The 20,886-nt window shown below is 47.1% G+C and overlaps 2 protein-coding genes across 5 annotated transcripts in view; both read left to right on the top strand.

Annotated features, from left to right (window-relative positions):
* Positions 1-9,283: 9,283 nt before the first annotated feature.
* On the top strand, positions 9,284-11,332 carry COX5B (cytochrome c oxidase subunit 5B). Its single transcript, NM_001034046.2, is given in 4 exon segments — positions 9,284-9,402; positions 9,921-9,994; positions 10,170-10,269; positions 11,157-11,332. Coding segments are annotated over 4 exon segments (390 nt in total). The 5' UTR covers positions 9,284-9,299; the 3' UTR covers positions 11,270-11,332.
* An 8,958-nt stretch (positions 11,333-20,290) lies between these two features.
* Positions 20,291-20,886, top strand: part of FAM178B (family with sequence similarity 178 member B) — a 107,540-nt gene continuing 106,944 nt past the window's right edge. For 3 of the 4 annotated variants that reach the window (XM_024999286.2, XM_024999285.2, XM_024999283.2), the window contains exon 1: positions 20,291-20,390. The gene's annotated coding sequence lies outside the window, so the exon portion shown is untranslated. The other variant, XM_024999284.2, reaches the window with a different exon arrangement.

Raw genomic sequence — 20,886 nt, 5'->3', positions numbered from 1 at the left:
CCATACCAGTTCTGTCCTTCATTGTTCCCGTCTTTGCATGAAGTGTTCCCTTGGTATCTCTAATCATCTTGAAGAGATCTCTAGTCTTTCTGATTCTATTATTTTTCTCTATTTCTTTGCATTGATCACTGAGGAAGGCTTTCTTATCGCTCCTTCATATTCTTTGGAACTCTGCATTCAAATGGGTATATGTTTCCTTCTCTCCTTTGCTTTTTGCTTCTCTTCTAGTTACAGCTATTTGTAAGGCCTCCTCACACAGCCATTTTGCTTTTTTGCATTTCTTTTTTTGGGGATGATCTTGATCCCTGCCTCCTGTACAATGCCACAAACCTCCATCCATAGTTCATCAGACACTATCAGATCTAGTTCCTTAAATCTATTTGTCACTTCCACTGTATAATCATAAGGAATTTGATTTAGGTCATACCTGAATGGTCTAGTGGTTTTTCCCACTTTCTTCAATTTAAGTCTGAATTTGGCAATAAGTTCACGATCTGAGACACAGTCAGCTCCCAGTCTTGTTTTTGCTGACTGTATAGAGCTTCTCCATCTTTGGCTGCAAAGAATATAATCAATCTGATTTCAGTGTTGGCCATCTGGTGATGTCCATGTGTAGAGTCTTCTCTTGTGTTGTTGGAAGAGGGTATTTGCTATGATCAGTGCATTCTCTTGGCAAAACTCTATTAGCCTTTGCCCTCCTTCATTCTGTATTCCAAGGCCAAATTTGCTTGTTACTCCAGGTGTCTCTTGACTTCCTACTTTTGCATTCCAGTCCCCTATAATGAAAAGGACATCTTTTTTGGTGTTAGTTCTAAAAGGTCGTTAGGTCTTCATAGAAATGTTCAACTTCGGCTTCTTCAGCATTATTGGTCAGGGCATAGACTTGGATTACAAACCATATTGAATGGTTTGCCTTGGAAACAGAGATCATTCTTTCATTTTTGAGATTGCATCCAAGTACTGCATTTCAGACTCTTTTGTTGACTATGATGGCTACTCCATTTCTTCTAAGGGATTCCTGCCTGCAGTAGTAGATATAATGGTCATCTGAGTTAAATCCACCCATTCCAGTCCATTTTAGTTTGCTGATTCCTAGAATGTCGACGTTCTTTCTTGCCATCTCCTGTTTGACCACTTCCAATTTGCTTTGATTCATGGATGTAACATTCCAGGTCCCTATCCAGTATTGCTCTTTACAGCATCGGGCCTTGCTCCTATCACCAGTCACATCTACAACTGGGTGTTGTTTTTGCTTTGGCTCCGTCCCTTCATTCTTTCTGGAGTTATTTCTCCACTGATCTCCAGTAGCATATTGGGCACCTACTGACCTGGGGAGTTCATCTTTCAGTGTCCTATCTTTTTGGCTTTTCATACTGTTCATAGGGTTCTCAAGGCAAGAATACTGAAGTGGTTTTCCATTCCATTCTCCAGTGGGCCACATTTTGTCAGAACTCTCCACCATGACCTGACCTTCTTGGGTGGCCCTATACGGCATGGCTTAGTTTCATTGAGTTAGACAAGGCTGTAGTCCATGTGATCAGATTGGCTAGTTTTCTATGATTGTGGTTTCAGTCTGTCTACCCTCTGATGCCCTCTCTCAGCACCTACCATCTTAGAGGGGTTTCTCTTACATTGGACATGGGGTATCTCCTTGCCACCGCCGCTCCTGACCTTGGACGTGGGGTATCTCCTATACAGTCCATGAAATTCTCCAGGCCAGAATACTGGAATGGGTAGCTTTCCCCTTCTCCAGGGGATCTTCCCAGGGATTGAATCCAGGTCTCCCGCATTGCAGGCGAATTCTTTACCAACTGAGCCACAAGGGAAGCCCTTAAAAGTGTCAAGGTCATAAGAATCAAGAAAGGCTGAAGAAATGTTCCAGTGTGAAGGAGGTTAAAGGGACATGACAACTAAAGGCACTACAAACTGGATCTTTGCTATAAAAGACATTCTTGGAACATTTAGCACAACCTGAATAGGGTCTGAGGATTAAATGGTAAAAAAAGTACAAGTTGTAATATCCTGAGTTTTATAGTCATACTGGAGTTACACAAGAGAACGTCTGTAGGAAACACCCATTCTCCTGTGAAGGGGCATCCGATCAGTGACTTGCTCAAATGGTTCCAGGAAAAAAAAAATCTTTGTTCTGTCTTTGCAGATTGTTTAATAAATACCATCAGACAGCTGCCTGTGGACTTCCCTGGAGGTCCAGTGGTTAAGAATCTGCCTTCCAATGTGGATTGGAAGACATGGGTTCAATCCTTGGTCCAGGAAGATTCCACGTGGCATGGAGAAACTAAGCCAGTGTGCTGCATGCTGCAACTATTGAAGCCCGTGTGCCTAGAGCCCATGCTCCACAAAAGAAGCCACTGTAATGAGAAGCCCCCACACTGCAACTAGAAAAAGCCGTGCGCAGCCATGATGACCCAGGGCAGCCAAAAATGAATAATAAATATGAAAAGAGAGAGCTATCTGCATTCTTGCCTAGTGAGGAGAGATGGGATCCAATTTCTAAGCTACTAAATGGCCAAAGGTTCAAATGGAGCCCATTTCTATCCAAAAGTATACGTTTGGTATTCTTAGTTGGGGTTGGGGGGGGGGCGGTAGTTTTACACTTCCTCTCTGACCCCAGGGTCCCAGTTACCAAGAGGGAAGAAAAAGAGCTTCTCCATGCTTTTTTGGTTAGCGTGAGGTGGAGGTTCTCTACCTTGGCTGCATGTTGAAAATACCTGAGGAACTTTAAAGTAATAATGCCTGGATCTCACCCCTGGAAATTCTGCTTGGATGGTCTGGATACGATCTGGGTATTGGGAACAGAAAGAGCTCCGGTTCAGTTCAGTTGAGTTCAGTCACTCAGTCGTGTCCGACTCTTTGCGACCCCATGAATCGCAGCACGCCAGGCCTCCCTGTCCATCACCATCTCCCGGAGTTCACTCAAACTCACATCCATCGAGTCAGTGATGCCATCCAGCCATCTCATCCTCTGTCGTCCCCTTTTCCTCCTGCCCCCAATCCCTCCCAGCATCAGAGTCTTTTCCAATGAGTCAACTCTTCACATGAGGTGGCCAAAGTACTGGCTCCAGGTGATTCTAATTAATGTGCAGCTAAATTTGAGACCCACTAACCCAGGATACAGGAGTTAACTGATCTACTGATGCCATGGAAGCATTACAGTTCTATAGAAGTCTGACCTGGGTCTCATGGGCTGAAATCACTATGACAACCAAGTTTGTGTTTCTTTCTGGAGACTGGGGGAGAATCTTTTCCTTGCTTTTCCCTGCTTCTAGAGGTTAATTGCATTCCTTGACCTGTGATCCCCTTCCTCCATCTTTAAACCAGTAACATTGCATCTCTCTGAACATTCCTCCACAGTCACATCTCCTTCTGACCCTCTTCTGCCTCCCTTGTGATTACTGAGCCCACCTAGATAATCCAGGATACTCTCCCTATTTTCAGGTCAGTTGATACGCAACCTTAACTGGAATTAAGGATCTGCAACCTTAATAACCTTTTACCGTTCAACTTAACATATTCACAGATTCTGGAATTCGGACATGGACATCTTTGTCGTTTTTGTTGTTGTTCAGTTGCTAAGTCGCGTCTGACTCTTTGCAACCCCATGGTCTGCAGCACACCAGGCTTCCCTTGTCCTTCACCATCTCCCTGAGTTTGCTCAAATACATGTCCATTGAGTCGGTCACGCTATCTAACCATCTCATCCTCCACCACCTCCTTCTCCTTCTGCCTTCAATCTTTCCCAGCATCAGGGTCTTTTCCAATGTGTCAGCTCTTTGCACCACATGGGCAAAGTATTGGACATCCTTGGGGGACCAGTATTCAGCTACTGCAGTCTGGAAATATATGGAGATTCTTCTTAAGGGAAAACTGGTTAAAATTTTTAAAAGACAGAGAAAAAGAAGGGGTACTTAAATCTACAGACTTACTGCAATCCCTATCAAAATACCAGAGGCATTTTTCACAGAACTAGAACAAATAATTCCAGAATTTTTATGGAACCACAAAATACCCTGATAGCCAAAACAATCATGAAAAGAATAAAGACAGAGGCATCATGCTCCCTGATTTAATCTATACTTCAAAGATATAGTAATCAAAACAGTATTGTACTGGCACAAAAACAGACATACAGATCAATGGAACAGGTTTGTATCAACAAAATAAAAAGCAGCCCACTGAATGGGAGGAGATATTTGCAAAAGATACATCCAATAAGCGGAGAAGGCAATGGCACCCCACTCCCGTACTCTTGCCTGGAAAATCCCATGGATGGAGGAGCCTGGTGGGCTGCGGTCCATGGGGTCGAAAAGAGTCGGACACGACTGAACGACTTTGCTTTCACTTTTCACTTTCATGTATTCGAGAAGGAAATGGCAACCCACTCCAGTGTTCTTGCCTGGAGAATCCCAGGGACGGGGGAACCTGTTGAGCTGCCGTCTCTGGGGTCACACAGAGTCGGACACGACTGAAGCGACTTAGCAGCAGCAGCAGCAGCATATCCAATAAGGGGTTAATATCCAAGGTACTTGAAGAAATCATACAACTCGACATTAAAAAAAAAAAACTCAATTAAAAAATGGGCAGGGGACCTTAACAGACATTTTCCCAAAGACATATAGATGGCCAACAGATGCATGAAAAGATGCTCAGCATCACTAATCATCAGGGAAATGCAAATCAAAACCACAATGAGATATCACCTCACACATGTCAGAATGGCTGTCATCAACAAGGCCACAAATAACTAGTTTGACAAAGATGTGGATGAAATGCAAATACTCACTAAATTTATGAAAATAAGTCCAGCTCTCTTAGAGGTCAGGGAACTGAAACGCAGACTCCAGCAGCATCGCAGTTTTCATCCAACAGTGGACAGATTCGGCAAAAGGTGGGTGCCCCTCACATGTGGAGGAGGGCATGGCAACCCACTCCAGTGTTCTTGCCCGGAGCCTGGCAGGCTACCACTGAAAAGAGTCTGACACGACTGAAGTGACAACACAGCAGGGCACAGCATGGGTAACGCTCACATGTGGAGTTGGGAACTAGGACTCACATACCCAGCTGGCAGGAGCAGGAACTGCTCCAAACTTTTGGGAACACAGTCTGGCAGAATTTTTTTTTTTAATCACCATGTAGATTTTTAAGTTATTAATATTTTGTCATATTTTCTTCAAAGCTTTCTTAAAAAAAAAAAAAAGGCGTACAGATACTATCAAAGCTCTTGACCTGGTTGGAAGCACATAGATTTGTTACCCTGTACAGAAATGTTTGTAGTATTTTTTATATTTTGCAGTAATTTTTAAAATTTTTGACAGAACTTATTGTTATGCTTGATGCACACAATTCCTCAGAATTCTGACCCTATTCCTCAGAAATGAAGGCTCCAGAATTTATGGCTATATAATTGGGCTTCTCAGGTGGTGGCACTGGTAAAGAACCCACCTGCCAATGCCGGAGAATAAGAGACTTTGATCTCTGGATTGGGAAGATCCGCTGGAGGAGGGCATGGCAACCCACTCTTGTATTCTTGCCTGGAGAATCCCCATGGACAGAGGAGCCTGGTGGGCTACAGTCCATAAGGTTGAAAAGAGTTGGACATGACTGAAGCAACTTTGCATGTACTAGAGATGTGCAGTGCAGCATTGCTTGAGAGGCAAAAATGTATAAACCATCTGAATATCCATCAAGCAGAAAATTATTAGGTAAATTCATAGGTATTACTCTCATAGTAGGGACTGCTGCTGCTGCTACTAAGTTGCTTCAGTCGTGTCCAACTCTGTGCGACCCCAAAGACGGCAGCCCAACAGGCTCCCCGGTCCCTGGGATTCTCCAGGCAAGAACACTGGAGTGGGTTGCCATTTCCTTCTCCAATGCATGCAAGTGAAAAGTGAAAGTGAAGTCGCTCAGTCGTGTCCGACTCCTAGCGACCCCATGGACTGCCGCCTACCAGGCTCCTCCATCCATGGGATTTTCCAGGCAAGAGTACTGGAGCGGGGTGCCATCGCCTTCTCCGATAGTAGGGACTACTATGTAGTAATTACATAAAATGAGTTAGACCTCTGTATTGATCTGTGATGCCCACAAAATAAAAAGCAACTTATAATTTGTATAGTAGTGATTTTTCTATTTTATGTTCATTTACATGTCTGTACATTTTTAAGAAATATCTCAATATGTGCATGTGCTTGAGTATGACCATAGGAGCACAGAGTAGAGATTCTCAATCAGGGGCAACATTGCCCTCCAGGGGACATATGGTAATGGCTGAAGGAATTTTTGGAAATGGAACCCCACTCCAGTACTCTTGCCTGGAAAATCCCATGGATGGAGGAGCCTGGTAGGTTACAGTCCATGGGGTTGCAAAGAGTTGGACAGGACTGAGCAACTTCACTGTGAACTATGAAGGCATTTTTGGTTGTCACCACTGGGGAGCGCTAATGGTGTAGATGCTGAACATCCTGCAATACACACAGGAAAGCACCTCCCCCCCTCAACACCCTGCAAAGAATTTTCCAGTCCAAAATGTCAACAGCACAAAAGTTGAGAAACCCTGGCATAGAGAAAAGAAAAAGGATAAACACGAAACTATTATCAACTTGTTCCTTAAAACCTATATGTCATTTGGTTTATTACAATGAGCATTTATTTTGACCTCTAAGAATTATCCTATAAAAATAAAAAATAATACTCAAATAAAAGTTTATTCTTATGGCAAAGACAATGGAGCAGGAAGGAGTGGGAGACTGTTGCCCAAGCCAAGCTGTTTCTCAGAAAGAGATCTAGGGGCAGGAGTGTAAACTGAGGGTAATGAGAGCTGGAGGCAGGAGGGGATGGATGGGGATGCCCTGGAGCCTGGCCCTGACACTGGAGCTCACCAGCTTAGAGTGAACAATCCCAGTGCTTTTGTGAGTTGAATAGGGACTCACATTTCCTATGATTAGGAAAGCCTACTGTGAGAGAGAGAAACAAGCCTCAACTCTATTTCCATTTTATAGGCTTGAATAAACCATTTTATGATCAAGAACTGTAACACATCAGAAGGGAATTTCTCCCTGGTCTGCTGAGAGTTGAATTAGCAGGTGTTTCTTGGCAAAGAATGGTCAATTAAGGTGGAAAAACGAAAATAGCATTCTCTGCTGCAGGTCTAATCAGAGTCTTTAACGTAGTAGTGTGTTCATCCCCAAAAGGGCAGTTATCAAATGCAGAACTTCCCTCTCTTTCACACAAAGTGCATGCTCAGTCTCTAAGTCGTGTCCGACTCTGTGCGACCCCATGGACTATAGCCACAAGGTTCCTCTGTCCACGGAATTTTTCAGGCAAGGATACTGAAGTGGGTTGCCATTTCCTCTTCCAGGAGATCTTCCCAACCTATGGATCAAACCCTCGTCTCCTGCATCTCTTGCACTGGCAGGCAGATTTTTTACCACTGAGCCATCTGGGAAGCCCTCCCTATCTTAACCAAGTCTTTTAAACTGAGAGCATCTTCTGAAACCAGGAATCCATGGAATACACTTCAGGAAATACTAACCTAGTCTAGTGATAGTTTTACAGATTAGGAAATGGTGGCCAAAACAAAAAGTGACTGAGTTGGCTGGTGGGTTTCACTCAGAACGCTTGTTTTTTAGACCACTGCTTCTCCCCACCCCAGCATTAAACATCTCACCATAGTTACAAATCAAATTCTTGGGAAACATTCTAGGACTTAAGGGATTTTTTTTCCAATTTAATTTGGTGTGGGGGCAAGGGAGATAGAACGGTGCAAGTCATTCAAAGCAAAACTCGCCTTTCAATAGAATCAAGACATTTTTGGTCTTAGAGATGTTTTTTTCTCCTTGATGGAGAGGCACCCATGAAGACTGTGCTCATGTGAAGGGATGCTCCACCTGATCCTTTTGAAAATATAACCTGCACAGGGCAGGTGGGAACACCTGGGACTTCAACCCTCCCAAATTTACCTCGTTTATCTCCTTGGGGCAGGGGAAGCCCTACAAAACTGATTCTGTAGATTCTCTCCAAGAAATAAATTTACTAAAGTTCCCTTGATCCTCTTACATGCTGAGCCTCTGCAAGACACTGAGAATTCAAAGATGAATAGAACATAATTTCTGCTCTAAAGGGTTGTTTCGTTTTTTAAATCAGGTAGGGAAACAGACACTGCATGTAGCCAGACTGTGACAGGGCTATACTGACCATGGGAATTAGGGTCTAGGAGCCCATGGAAGGCAGTATTTACAAAGCCCACCCTAAGAAACTTGCACACCCGAGCTCGTGGTTAAGTGGGGGCGGGGGGAGCTATGGAAGATGTTTCCAGTTTTCAACGGAGAACTCGTCCTAGTACATTCTGGGACTCCATTACCAGTAACAACTCCGCTTCCCACGGGGGAATCTTGTTTATCCTCTTCTTAGCTAACAGCCTCCGGAGGTAGCCAGCCCTTTACCTCACATCACCAAGGGTTTTGGTTCTGTGTGTGCTAAGTCGCTTCAGTCGTGTCCGACCGTGCGATCCTATGGACTGCCACCCACCAGGTTCCTCTGTCCATGGGATTCTCCTGGCAAGAAATACTGGAGTGGGTTGCCGTGCCCTCCTCCAGGGTTGGTTCTGGGACGGGCCCACAACATGGCCCTACCTTTTTCCCCTTCCTCAGCCTCGCCTCAGACCTGGATCTCACCACCTCAAAGCCACAGCTACAGGAAAATGATGCTAGGTCTGCCGGCAGATTCTGTCCAAGTTCTTATAAGTCGGGCCCCACGTTCACAGTGGCTGTCACACTGCCAGGAGACCCAGCCTCACAATTTGTCTCCATCACAATTAATACTGTGGCCTTTGGGACGCTACTGCTAAATGGGGACCACTTGATGTGTGGCAAGTATCCTGACGGGCACTGGCTTCATGTCTTCCATCAGCAGCCTCCACGTCGCCCGAGCACAATTGTCAGCCAAAAAGCATATGAACTACAGTGGGGTTGCCCCATTCGGACGACGACACTGAGTCTCACAGGCGCAAAACAAGTTCCACCCAACCTCAGCGTTAGCAAACGGCAGGTGTCCAGATGCCCACAACTGAAACCGTTACTAGCCCCGCCCCTAGCCGGCTGCACGGAGTGGGCAATGAGGCAGAGGTGCACAGGCGCAGCCTTTCCTGATGTCCCGCCCCTGAAAAATCACGTGAACAAGGCGGAGTCTGGGCCGGAAGGAAGCGGAAGGGGAAAAAGCCCTCCCCCGGAAATCCCTTCTGTTTCAGGAGCCTGCTCCCGGAAGTGCTGGTGTTTGTAGCGGGCGTGATGGCGTCAAGGTTACTCCGTGGATTTGGAGCTTTGGCCTCCCAGGCCCTGAGGGCCCGGGGTCCAAATGGAGTCTCCGTGGTGCGCTCTATGGCGTCTGGAGGTACTCGCCGGCAACGTGCGCCGTTGCCCTCCCGCGGTTGGTGTTAGGTCAGCAAAGGCCGGGGTGGGGGAGGCCTTTCATCTCCTCGGCCCCAAAGCCCTGAGGCTCTGCGGACCTCTCCCTGTTATTCTCGACCGCAGCTGCTGCTGACCACCAAAGTGACCGGGTTGCGAAAAATTCCTAAACGGAGTTGCCGGGTGACCTTGGTGGGCAGGGTTTGCAACCGGGGCGTGAAGGGGCCAAGCCGCCCTTCAGACCTGCGCCCGTCTCCAGTTGGATGCTGATTAACCTGCTTTTAGAAAAAAAAAAAAAAAGGCAGAAAAATCGGCCTCCGTGGTTGAAGGAAGATAAGATCACCCCGTGTTCCACTTTTGGGTAACGTGACTGGTTCTTAAGGGACAGTGGGTATGGGTGGACTGTGGGAGCCTCTGGGCCCGCTAAGACTGAGCAAAAATTGACTTATGTGCGTTTTCCCTCTTTATCATTTCCGCCGACATCATTATTTTATTTTCCTTTAGGTGGTGTTCCTACTGATGAAGAGCAGGCGACTGGGCTAGAGAGGGAGGTCATGCTGGCTGCTCGCAAGGGACAGGTGAGAAGAATGTTCCATGCCTTCTGGGAGAGTTCATTGCCTTGGATGGGATCAGAGCAGCCTTCTCTCTGGGGAGCCTTCCCTCCAGGAAACCTGGCTTTTGGGAACAGTATTGGTAGTCCCTAGAGGGTAGGAATCATTTGGCATAATAGACCCTTTATTTTGTTTTTTTCAGGACCCATACAATATACTTGCCCCAAAGGCAACCTCAGGTACCAAGGAGGACCCTAATTTAGTCCCCTCCATCACCAACAAGCGGATAGTGGGCTGCATCTGTAAGTGCTTCTCTACTATTTTCTTACCCTTTTGTTTGTTTGCTGATTTATTTTTTGGCTGTTTAGAATGTGGGATCATAGTTCCCCAACCAGGGATGGAACCCACGGCCCCTGCATTGAAAGCACAGAATCTTAACCACTGAACCACCTGGGAAGTCTCTGTTTATGTATTTACTTATTTTTAATATTTACTTATTTGGCTCTGCCAGGTCTTAGTTGTGACCCTCGGGATCTTTGTTACCGAAGTGAGATCTTTCAGTTGCAGCATACAGGATCCAGTTTCGTGACCAAGGATGGAACCCAGGCCCCCTGCATTGGGAGCATGGAGTCTTAGCCACTAGACCACCAGGAAGTCTCACCCATTTGTTTAATTTAATATCTGTTTAGTATGGAAGATGTCTACTAGTTTTTTCACATCTGTTGTCCATGAGTGTATATGTGTAAAGATACGGATAAATGTTTTAAAGGTTTTGACCCTCAGGCCCTTTTGCCAAAGTAGGTCACCCTCACTGTAAAGAGGCCTGGAACATGAATAATACTGCCTCAGTGGAGAGGTGGCGTGCAGAAATATTCATCTAGAAAATACCGTACTTTCTCTTTGCCAGACACCACGTCAGGCACTAGCTGTACATGCCAAAACGGACCCGGCTTTGGGGTTCTACACAGGCAGGAAACTGTGAGGACCTAATAAGGAACTGGTCAGAGGTCAGTTTACTCAGAGGTAAACTTGGCCTCAATTCCTTCATCTGAAAAATGGGATCAGCTTGAACTGACCTTAAGGTGTCAACCATAACTATTTGCATCTCAGAGGTGTCTGAGGGCAGTAGGTTAACGGTGAAAGTCCTTCTTCTAGGCTGCATGGCTTTCAGCTACCTTTTTTCTTTCAGGTGAAGAAGACAACAGTACTGTCATCTGGTTCTGGCTGCACAAAGGCGAGGCCCAGCGATGCCCCAGCTGTGGAACCCATTACAAGCTGGTGCCACACCAGCTGGCCCACTGAGCCACTGCACTAATGCACTCAGAATATGATGTGGAATTTCTTCTTTCCAGTAAAGACTAGCCATTACATTGGCTTCTCCTCCCATAGTTGGCTGGTCTTATTTTTTTCCTGTGTTTTTGGGGGAAGTGTGGATAATTTTTATGTCAGAAATAGCTATCTGTTGATATTAGCTTCCTATCCCCTTGCTTTTGTACACTGAGATTGTCGATCCCTAATGCAGTGATGACAGTCGGTATGGGGAAAACAGTCGGGCTGACTGGACTTGTAATGTTGGCTTCATCTTCTAGCTTTGTCACTGGGAACCTGTTCTCTGAGGGTGGGTGGTTGTTTAGGAGCTAAATTGTATCTTCTTTGTGACCCCATGGCCTGTAACCTATCAGGCTCCTCTATCCATGGAATTCTCCAGGCAAGAATACTGGAATGGGTTGCCATTTCCTTCTCCAGGGGATCTTCCTGACCCAGGGATCGAACCCGGGTCTCCTGCATTGCAGGCAGATTCTTTACCACTGAGCCACCTGAGAAGCCTAGCTGACGCTCTAGTGGGAGAGAAAGGTGAATACACAGCCACCCTTTCAGCATTAAAGGCAGCACAGGCACTCCCATACTTGGCATCAGTTGACTGTCACAACTACCCTGTGAAATGGACCTTTCTCTTTCTTTGTGTACTTAATTTCTAAAAATTCAGATATAATTTATATACTGTAAAATTCATTCTCGAAGTGTACAATTCAGTGGTTTCTAGTAAATGCACAAAGTTTTGCAATCATTATCACTAATTCCAGAACATTCTCAAAAGCCAGTACCCATTAGCATTCACCCCCTCTTCTCTTTCCCACCTGCTCCTGACAACCACTAATCTACTTTCTGTCTACGAATTTGCCTATTCTGGACATTTCCTATTTGTTGAAAACTATTTTTCCCGTTGTCTTTGTGCCCTGTTGAATATTGACCACTAACGTATAGGGTTATTTCTGGACTCAGATTATCACCTTACAGAGGTTCAGAGAGGTTAAGCTATTTGGCCACAGTCACAGAGCTAATAAAAACACCGGATCCAAACCCAGCTCCTTAGAATTTGTCTAAAGTGCTGTGAGAATACATGATGGGGAGAACGATTAACTTCCCACCCCAGGAGGCAGGTGTCAGGACTGGTCTTAAAATCTCCAAAGGGAAAAAGCAGAGAGGCCTTTGGAAAAACAGCAAAGAATAAGTTGTGGTTGGAATGCCAAAGACTTGCAAGGGTATTTGGCCTTCATTTATCTGGGAGAAGGGGAGTCCCTGAAGGTATGTTAGCAGAGAAGACAAGGAGAGGAAGGGGACACTTGGAGGAGAAAGGTGAGTCTGGATAACTTGATTTTGCAGGCCCTAAAGAATCATGAGGTGCATATTGGGATGGACAGGTTAGCTGGGGAGAGTTGGCTGGAAGCAGAAGGCTCCAGTGGGACTTGAGTGATGGAAATGGAGCTGAGATCCAACCTCCAGCAGAGGGAGAAAAGCCAAGAGGCTGAAAGGCAAGGTCGAGGAAGCTTAATTTGGGGAGGCAAGGAGAAGGGTTAACAACAAGGTGTCTTATCAAAACAAGATTGTAAAGAGAGGCTGGGGCTTGGCATATAGGAGGCCTACAGGGTGACAGTTTCAGGGCACGGTGCAGTCAGAAGGCCGGTTGGGTGAGAACACATGCAAGTGGTTGCTGATGATGCAGACAAGGGGAAGAGGCAGCTTGCCCGAGCAGACAGATTGAGTGCACAGAGGCACCGTGTGAGAAAAAGACTGCTGTCTCAGCATCCTTGAGGGCCAGCCGAGGGTGCCCAATGCAGAGGGGAGGAAGAGCCCTGGAGAGTAGAGACCCAGTTTCTCCAAGACCAGAGGGAAGGGGAGAAGGGAGGGTCAAAGAGGAGGGAAGGGAAGCTGAGTGAAATACAAGTAGGCAGGGCTGGGGCTTCAGGGCAATGAGCGAGAGAACTGCCAAGCTTCCAACACCAGCGGCTCAGCCAAGGGCAACTGCCACAAGCCTGTCCAAGTGTATGACATTCTCCAGCCACCTTGGAAGCAGGAAAACAGAAGGCAAATGGTTGGGCAAATTTAATGTTGGGCAAGGGAGAAAGGGACTGAGGATGTCAGTGACTGGTGGAACCATCTGACTGGGCTGTCCCAGCCGGAGAAGCAGGCTGGTCGCTCTCTACGTGATCCTCCAGATCCACCCTCCACCCCTCTCTCTGCCTGGGGAGCTGACCTTCATGGCTTGCATCAAGGGACTCTCTTTCTTACCCTCTGGTTGCCAGCGGGGCAGGGAGGAGGATGGAAGGGGAGAGATTGGGCAAGAAAGCTCCTCCACCCCACCCCTTCTGCCTGGTTCTGGTCAGGGGCACAGCGCCCCCTGCTGCTACAGCCTCACAGGTGCCAGTACCACCCAGCCCAGCTGGTCAGAACATCCCACCGAGGCCCGCCCTGGTCCTCACCATCCCATGCTGTTGCTGCTGCTGCTGCTAAGCCGCTTCAGTTGTGTCCGACTCTGGGGCTCCCTAAACCCTGAGCACCTTCTACACACTGGCAGATCCTGTGGGCAGGCCCAGCAGGAGGGTGGGAGATGGAGGGGGAAGGAGAGGAAAGGAAGAGATGGGTAGAGAGGAAGAGAGGAATACTAGGACTTCCTGCTGGGGTCAGGTTCCTCCCTGAAAGAATAAACAGAGCTCCATGGAGCGGCAGGGGAATCAGTGGGTGAGAGAAGGGTCCTGGGAAAAGGAAGGGCAGTAATTCACTTTTCTCCTGTGCGAGCTGTCCTATGCCTCCTGCTTTTGTCTCTTACACACACAGACACATACACACACACTAAATAAGAAGCCTCCTCAGATCCCTCTGAGTGGCAGTCCCACCCAGGTTTCATGCTGACAGCGGTTCGAGGCAACCCATTTTGGGTTTGCAGCATCTACACAAAAACGTTTGTCAGACCTGGCTTTTCCTCCAGAAGGGCCCTGGCCCCCACAGCCTACCAGAGGCTCAGCCACTTTGTCGCGTGGCCCTCAGGCCCCCTGAGGGCTCCAGGGCTCTGAGCTGTCTCTGGTGCAGGATGGGGCGAGCCCTCAACAGCAACCGTCTCCACCACTCCTGTGATAATTAAAAACTAGCGCTACCTCTGCTTCTGTAAGAGGTCAGGGCCTCTGTGGTCCAGTCAGAGCTGCTCTTTCTGGTGATAGAAATGCACATTAAGTCCTTTATGACCCCATTCCTTCAAGCTTGTGTGAACTTGGCCCAAGTGAAGAACAACCCCCTCTCTTCTACTTTCTTGAGATGGATTCAAGGCAGAAGCCACATTTCACTCCCCACTCCCCCAACACGTACCCAGAGGCAACTGCTTGTGTTGGTTTCCTGTGTATCCTTCCAGAGTTCCTTTAGGTAAATATAAACAACTATGAATACTGATTTAAAATACTGATTAATGATGAAAATTTTATTGAAATATAGTTGCTGTAGAATATTATACAAACTATGCTGCTGCTGCTGCTGCTAAGTCACTTCAGTCATGTCCGACTCTGTGCGACCCCATAGTTGGCAGCCCACCAGGCTCCCCTGTCCCTGGGATTCTCCAGGCAAGAACACGGAGTGGGTTGCCATTTCCTTCTCCAATGCATGAAAATGAAAAGTGAAAGTGAAGTCGCTCAGTTGTGTCTGACCCTCAGCGACACCATGGACTGCAGCCCTCCAGGCTCCTCCATCCACGGGATTTTCCAGGCAAGAGTACTGGAGTGGGGTGCCATTGCCTTCTCCTATAGATGTATACAATATAGTGATTCACAATATTTAAAGGTTATATTGCATTTACTTGGGCTTCCTGGGTGGCGCCAGTGGTAAAGAACCCGCCTGCCAATGCAGGAGACATATAGAGATGCTGGTTTGATCCCTGGTCGGGAAGATCCCCTGGAGGAGGGCATGGCAACCCACTCCAGAAGAATCCCATGGACAGAGGAGCCTGGTGGGCTACAGACCATAGGGTCATAAAGAATCGGACATGATTGAAACTATTTAGTGTACATGCACCATTTACATGTTATTTACATGTAAATGGTTATATGTTATATATATATATAACATGTATGTGTTACATGTTATAACCATTTACAGTTATTATAAAATACTGACTATATTCCCTGTGTTGTACAATATATCCTTATCTGTTACTATGTATAATCTCCTCCCCCATCTTGCCCCTCCCTCTCCCCGCAAACAAACACTAGTTTGTTCTGTATATCTGTGTCTGCTTCTTTTTTGTTATATTCACTAGTTTGTTGTATTTTTTAGATTCCAACATATAAGTGGTATCATACAGTATTTGTCTTTCTCTTTCTGACTTATTTCACTTAGCATAATGCCCTCCAAGTCCATCCTTGTTGCTTTAAATGGCAAATTTTCATTCTTTTTTTATGGCTGAGTCATATTCCATTGTGGGTATTTATAGCTATTACAATGGACCTCATTTTCTTAATCAATATGATCTCGGGTGGCCTCAGCCTGCAGGGCCTTGAAGTGAGGTTCAGTTCCTGGCCAGAGATTGAGGTGGGGCCATGACAGTGAGAGCACCAAATCCTAGCCACTAGTTTGGGATCTAATCCTGACCACTAGCTACTAGACCAGTAGTCAGTGACAAGGCCCCGGCCCTTCAGCTTTGCAGAAAAGAATTCCCACAAGGATGGAAAGTAGTGAAACAAACAGTGTTTACTAGGAGGAAAAAGAGTACAGTACACGTGGATAGATACAGGGCCAGCCTCAGAGAGTCGCTCTCTTGCAGCAGTTTAAATAGCTTTTATGGGGCATTTCTTCCAGGTTTCCTTGGGCCAATCATTTTGATTTGCCTGGTTCTGAGTCTGTATTTGGTATATCTCAGGATCCTCTAGGAGCCGGCAACAGTCCATGGGGTCACAAAGAGTAGGACACGACTGAGCAGCTAAGCACAGCACAGGATCCTTCCACGTGTGTGCATGCAACTCTCAGCCAAGATAGAGTCCAGCAAAGGGGCCTGTGGGTTGTTTGGCATCACTTCCCTTTGACCTCCAAGAACCTTTCTAGTCAGGAAGTTCTTGACTTAGACAAATATGTGATCTCTTCTTTCTTATCTAGGCAGGGCTCAGCCTCCTCTCTGGATTGTCCTGTTGATATTTTGGAGTTTCTGTCCACAGGGAATGAACTCCCACTGCTCACCCTGGGAGGAGTGGGCATCTACCTCCAACTTCACATTCATTTGTTGACGGACACTTAGGCTGCTTCCATATTTTGGCAATTGTAAATAATTATGCTGTTATGAACACTGGGGTGTATCTTTTTGAATTAGTGTGCTTTTTTCCTGATATATGCCCAGGAGTGGAATTTCTGGCTCATAGGGTGGTTCTGAATAGACTTTTTTTTTTAATGGCAGCACTTACAGTGTGTTAGGCATGGTTCTGAGCACTTTGTCTGGAAAACAGCTCCAGAGGTAGGTGCTGTGTCCATTTTTTTAAGATTCCTGTTTTGATGTGGACCATTTTTAAAGTCTTCATTGAATTTGTTACAATATTGCTTCTGTTTTATGTTTTGGTTTTTTGGCTGTGAGGCATGTGCAATCTTAGCTCCAAGACCAGGGATCAAACCTGTACCCCTTGCACTGGAAGGCGAAGTCTTAACTACCTGACTGCCAGGGAAGTCCCTGTGCTAGGCCCACTTTAAAGAAAATTAAACTGAACCCAGGAGTTCATCCCAGGAGTACGAACTCCTCCAGGGTAAGCCCCCTGGACCACATCCAACTTATTCCTCTCTTTGTCCAAGTGCCAGATTCCAGCATGTAGTAAGTATTCAACAAATTCCAGTTGTCACCATGAAAGACAATTACTCTGTTTCTGTAAATCAATGGGAATACTTCATCATACATAGGCACACCTGTATGTGAATACAGTCAACAAATAAGTTCATGAATCCTCAGGGTAATTGGGAGAACTCATCTGAACTGGACATTTGTTCAGCTCAGAGTAGGGCTTCCCTGGCGGCTTATACAGTAAAGAATCTTCCTGCAATGCTGGAGACCTGGGTTCAATCCCTGGGTCAGGAAGATCCCCTGGAGAAGGGAATGGCAACCCACTCCAGTATTCTTGCCTGGAATCCCACAGACAGAGGAGCCTGGGAGGCTAAAGTCCATGGGGTCACAAAGAGTCAGACACGACTGAATGACTAACCCTCAGAGTAAGCAGAAGATTCAGTGAAGAAGCTTCAAAAAATTTTCTCCTCCCAGAATGACATCAGAGAGCCTGAGCCCAAATCATCTTCTAAATACAGGTCGAAAGGGAAGTCCCTGGCTGCCCAGTGGCTAGGACTCCATGCTTCTAATGCAGGGGATTCCAGTTCAGTCCCTTGTCCGGGAGCTAGGATCCTACGTGCCATACAGCCAATAACAAACACATACAGGTCTAAAGAATAAAAAAAAAGTGGAAAAGTGACATACCAAGGATAGCCCATAGTATACACCCTTTATTCGGTCCTCATCCTCCGATCTCAGTTCTGTCCCAGCGGGGAGTATCTTAGTTCCCAAATGCTCTGGGTCCATCAGCAGATTCTTGCACAGCACCACCCTCACCAGTTTTTGTTTTGATATTCTACTGTTCACCTACAGGAATAACTTTGTATTAGACTTCACCCCCTGGACACTCTGTGGATCCTTAAAATTCACCTGGTTGCCAACTGAACTCGTTTTGAGTCCATTCATCCAGGTAGTGGGATCTGTCCTCTGGGCTGACTCACTGGAGTTCCCCTCGCGTCTCTCCCTCTGCCCCCTCCCCCATCAGGCTGTGGCTCTTCCTCAGCAGTAGCCCCAGGATGGCCCCTGCTGGAGCCTACCCACCGACTCCCGTGTGTACTCCTGTAACTACCCTGTTCCCAGCTCCTGCCATCTCTGTTTGGCCTCTGTTCCTTCGATACTGAATCGAATCCTGCTGGCCCTCCAGGTTCCTGTCAAGCTGGCTGTCACCTTTGAGTCCTGTCCTGCCCTGCTGAGAGGTGACAATTCAGTACTCAGATGCAACATTAGCCTTCATGTCTTTGCATATTTGCAGGGTATCATCCCACTTGGGTACTCCCAAAGCATCAAGGATACCTCCATTACAGTTGATTACACTGCAGGATAATTATCTTTTTGCATGTGTTTTGCATCTCAGCAGCCAAGGCATGGTAGGTGCTCAGTGTTTATTGAATGATTGCTGAATGGACAAACACATTACACAGGACAATTATTTATCTGTCTTCTGCTGCACCTGGTTTTTGAAAACTTTATTCATTTTGTTATGCAATGTCCTTGTATAAAACCCCACATGAGAAATTACTCCTGGAATGGAATATAAAGAGAAAAAATTTATTTCCTTTGACCACAGAGACTCTGTATTATATAGAGAAGCATGTAACCCTTCATCTCCCCACACTTTGCTTCTTGCTTCCAAGAAGCTCAAAGACAGATTTAATAGTCATTCACATAATCACATTAGTCCCCTTGGCCACATTTGGGTCTTTCTCCTCTTTGTGGTTTTGATTTTTAATCTTTTCTCTAATAATTTTGAAATCAGCTAGTTGGAGAAGGAAATGGCAACCCACTCCAGTGTTCTTGCCTGGAGAATCCCAGGGATGGTGGAGCCTGGTGGGCTGCCATCTATGGGGTCGCACAGAGTCGGATACGACTGAAGTGACTTAGCAGCAGCAGCAGCAGCCTGCTGTGAAGAGGTAAAATTGGAGGAAGCATTTATATACTGAAAAGCATTATTACTGTGTAAGTTGTTTTCAATTTTGCCTGTCTATCTTAAACTTAGAAATGATGTTCATTGAAATGGGTCTAACCTATGTATGTTTAAAACATTTAAAACAGCAGAAATTCTCAAAAGAACAGTAAGAAGTTCAGATAGGATCCTTTGAACCTCCCCATTATCCCTTTTGACAACTGGAAGTAAGGTGAATTAAAGGGCCCAAACCCCTAGAGGTATTGATCAAAGAAAATCAAGAAGCAATGTTGCTGGGAGGGCCTCTCAGCACAGGAGGGCTGCTGCCTCCCCACCCATCACTTGTCCCAGAATAGGGGCTCCCGCAGAGTATGGGCTTCCCCAGAGTTCCAGCAGCAGCTCTACCACCATCCTGTCTTAAAAACCATGCCAGGGGATCATTTTAATAAGTTATTTGTGATGCCTAATTTAAAAAAAAAAAAAAAATCGGACTTCCCTGATGGCTCAGATGGTAAAGCGGCTGTCTACAATGCGGGAGACCTGGGTTCAATCCCTGGGTCGGGAAGATCCCTGGAGAAGGAAATGGCAATCCACTCCAGTACTATTGCCTGGAAAATCCCATGGACAGAGGAGCCTCGTAGGCTACAGTTCATGGGGTCGCAAAGAGTCGGACACGACTGAGCGACTTCACTTTCACTTAACTAAAAATCAGTCCCCCAGAAGAGCAGGATGGGGGTTTTAACTGATGACAGAATTGGCAGAGGATTTTCCGGGCAAGAGTACTGGAGTGGGGTGCCATTGCCTTCTCCGGATAAAGAGGAATAATGTGTTAATGGCCCAGCTCCGTGCCAGGCACTGGGTTGGGGCTCAATCCATTGTTGAGTGTGAATCTGAGGGCCAGCATCCTCCAAAGAGCACATGAGTATTCATACACACTCAGATACGTGTGAGGAATCATAATGTGGTTGATGGTTACGAGCGGAGTGTTCTCAACACAACAGGCCTGTAGGGTCTCACAGTTCAAAAAGGACCAAAGAGGTGGGAAGGGCAGGTCTGTTCTGGAATGAAATGTTGAAGCCACCTCCTTCTGTTTGTGTGCCTTTGGCAAGTGGCCCTCTTCCCCTGGGCCTCGGTGTTCCCAACCGAAAAACGGAAGCCATCGTGCCCAGGATTTGGCGACTTCCGCCGGGATTTTCCTGAGGGGGTGGGGTCTGAGTAGGAGCAGTGGGAGCGAAGCAGACTGTTGCGATGAGCCACCGGGGCAGGCGCGCACCCTAGAGGGCGGGCATGTGGCGCGCACGTGGTGCGGCTGCGCATGCGTGTTGCGCGGCGGGGTGAGGGGGCAGTGAGAGCAGCCATAGCGGACGCAGCGTGTACCGAGGTTCTGTTGCTGTGTCCAGGTCAGCGTTGGGCGCGGGGAGGCCCTGGAGACCCGCGCCTGTCCCCACCCGGCCCGCCGGTCCCCCGTCCTCCACTCCCACCACCCTAGAGGCCTCTACCCACTCCCTTTCCCCAATAGCTGGCCGGGTCCCCTGCCACCAACCGGGCCCTCCTGAGTCCCGCCCTGTCAGGCCTCCGTGGTGTGGGCGCCCTCTGGGGCCTTTGGTCCTGTGACTCAGGGGGTAGGCTGGTCAACTCCATTGTACAGGTGAGGAAACTGAGGCTAAGGATCCTCAAGCCGCATGGCAGCAACAGTACCCCCCCCTCCCCTGACTCCCTCCACTCGCCCCCCACTCCTCCCCCGCCCCCACGCCCCCTCCCCCCGCCGCCCACTCGCCCCACCCCCACCCCCGCCCCCACCCAACTGCGGTAGGTCCTAAGCCCAGCGTTGGTCAGCTCTCCTTCTGTATTGTATTTTAATGGATTCCTTGGTTCTACGGGTGTGTTTACGTGTTT

This window comes from Bos taurus, chromosome 11 (genome assembly GCF_002263795.3).
Source record: "Bos taurus isolate L1 Dominette 01449 registration number 42190680 breed Hereford chromosome 11, ARS-UCD2.0, whole genome shotgun sequence".
NCBI classification, from domain to species: domain Eukaryota; kingdom Metazoa; phylum Chordata; class Mammalia; order Artiodactyla; family Bovidae; genus Bos; species Bos taurus.
The sequence above is the reverse complement of the archived record's forward strand: the minus strand, read 5'-3'. Positions and strand labels throughout refer to the sequence as shown.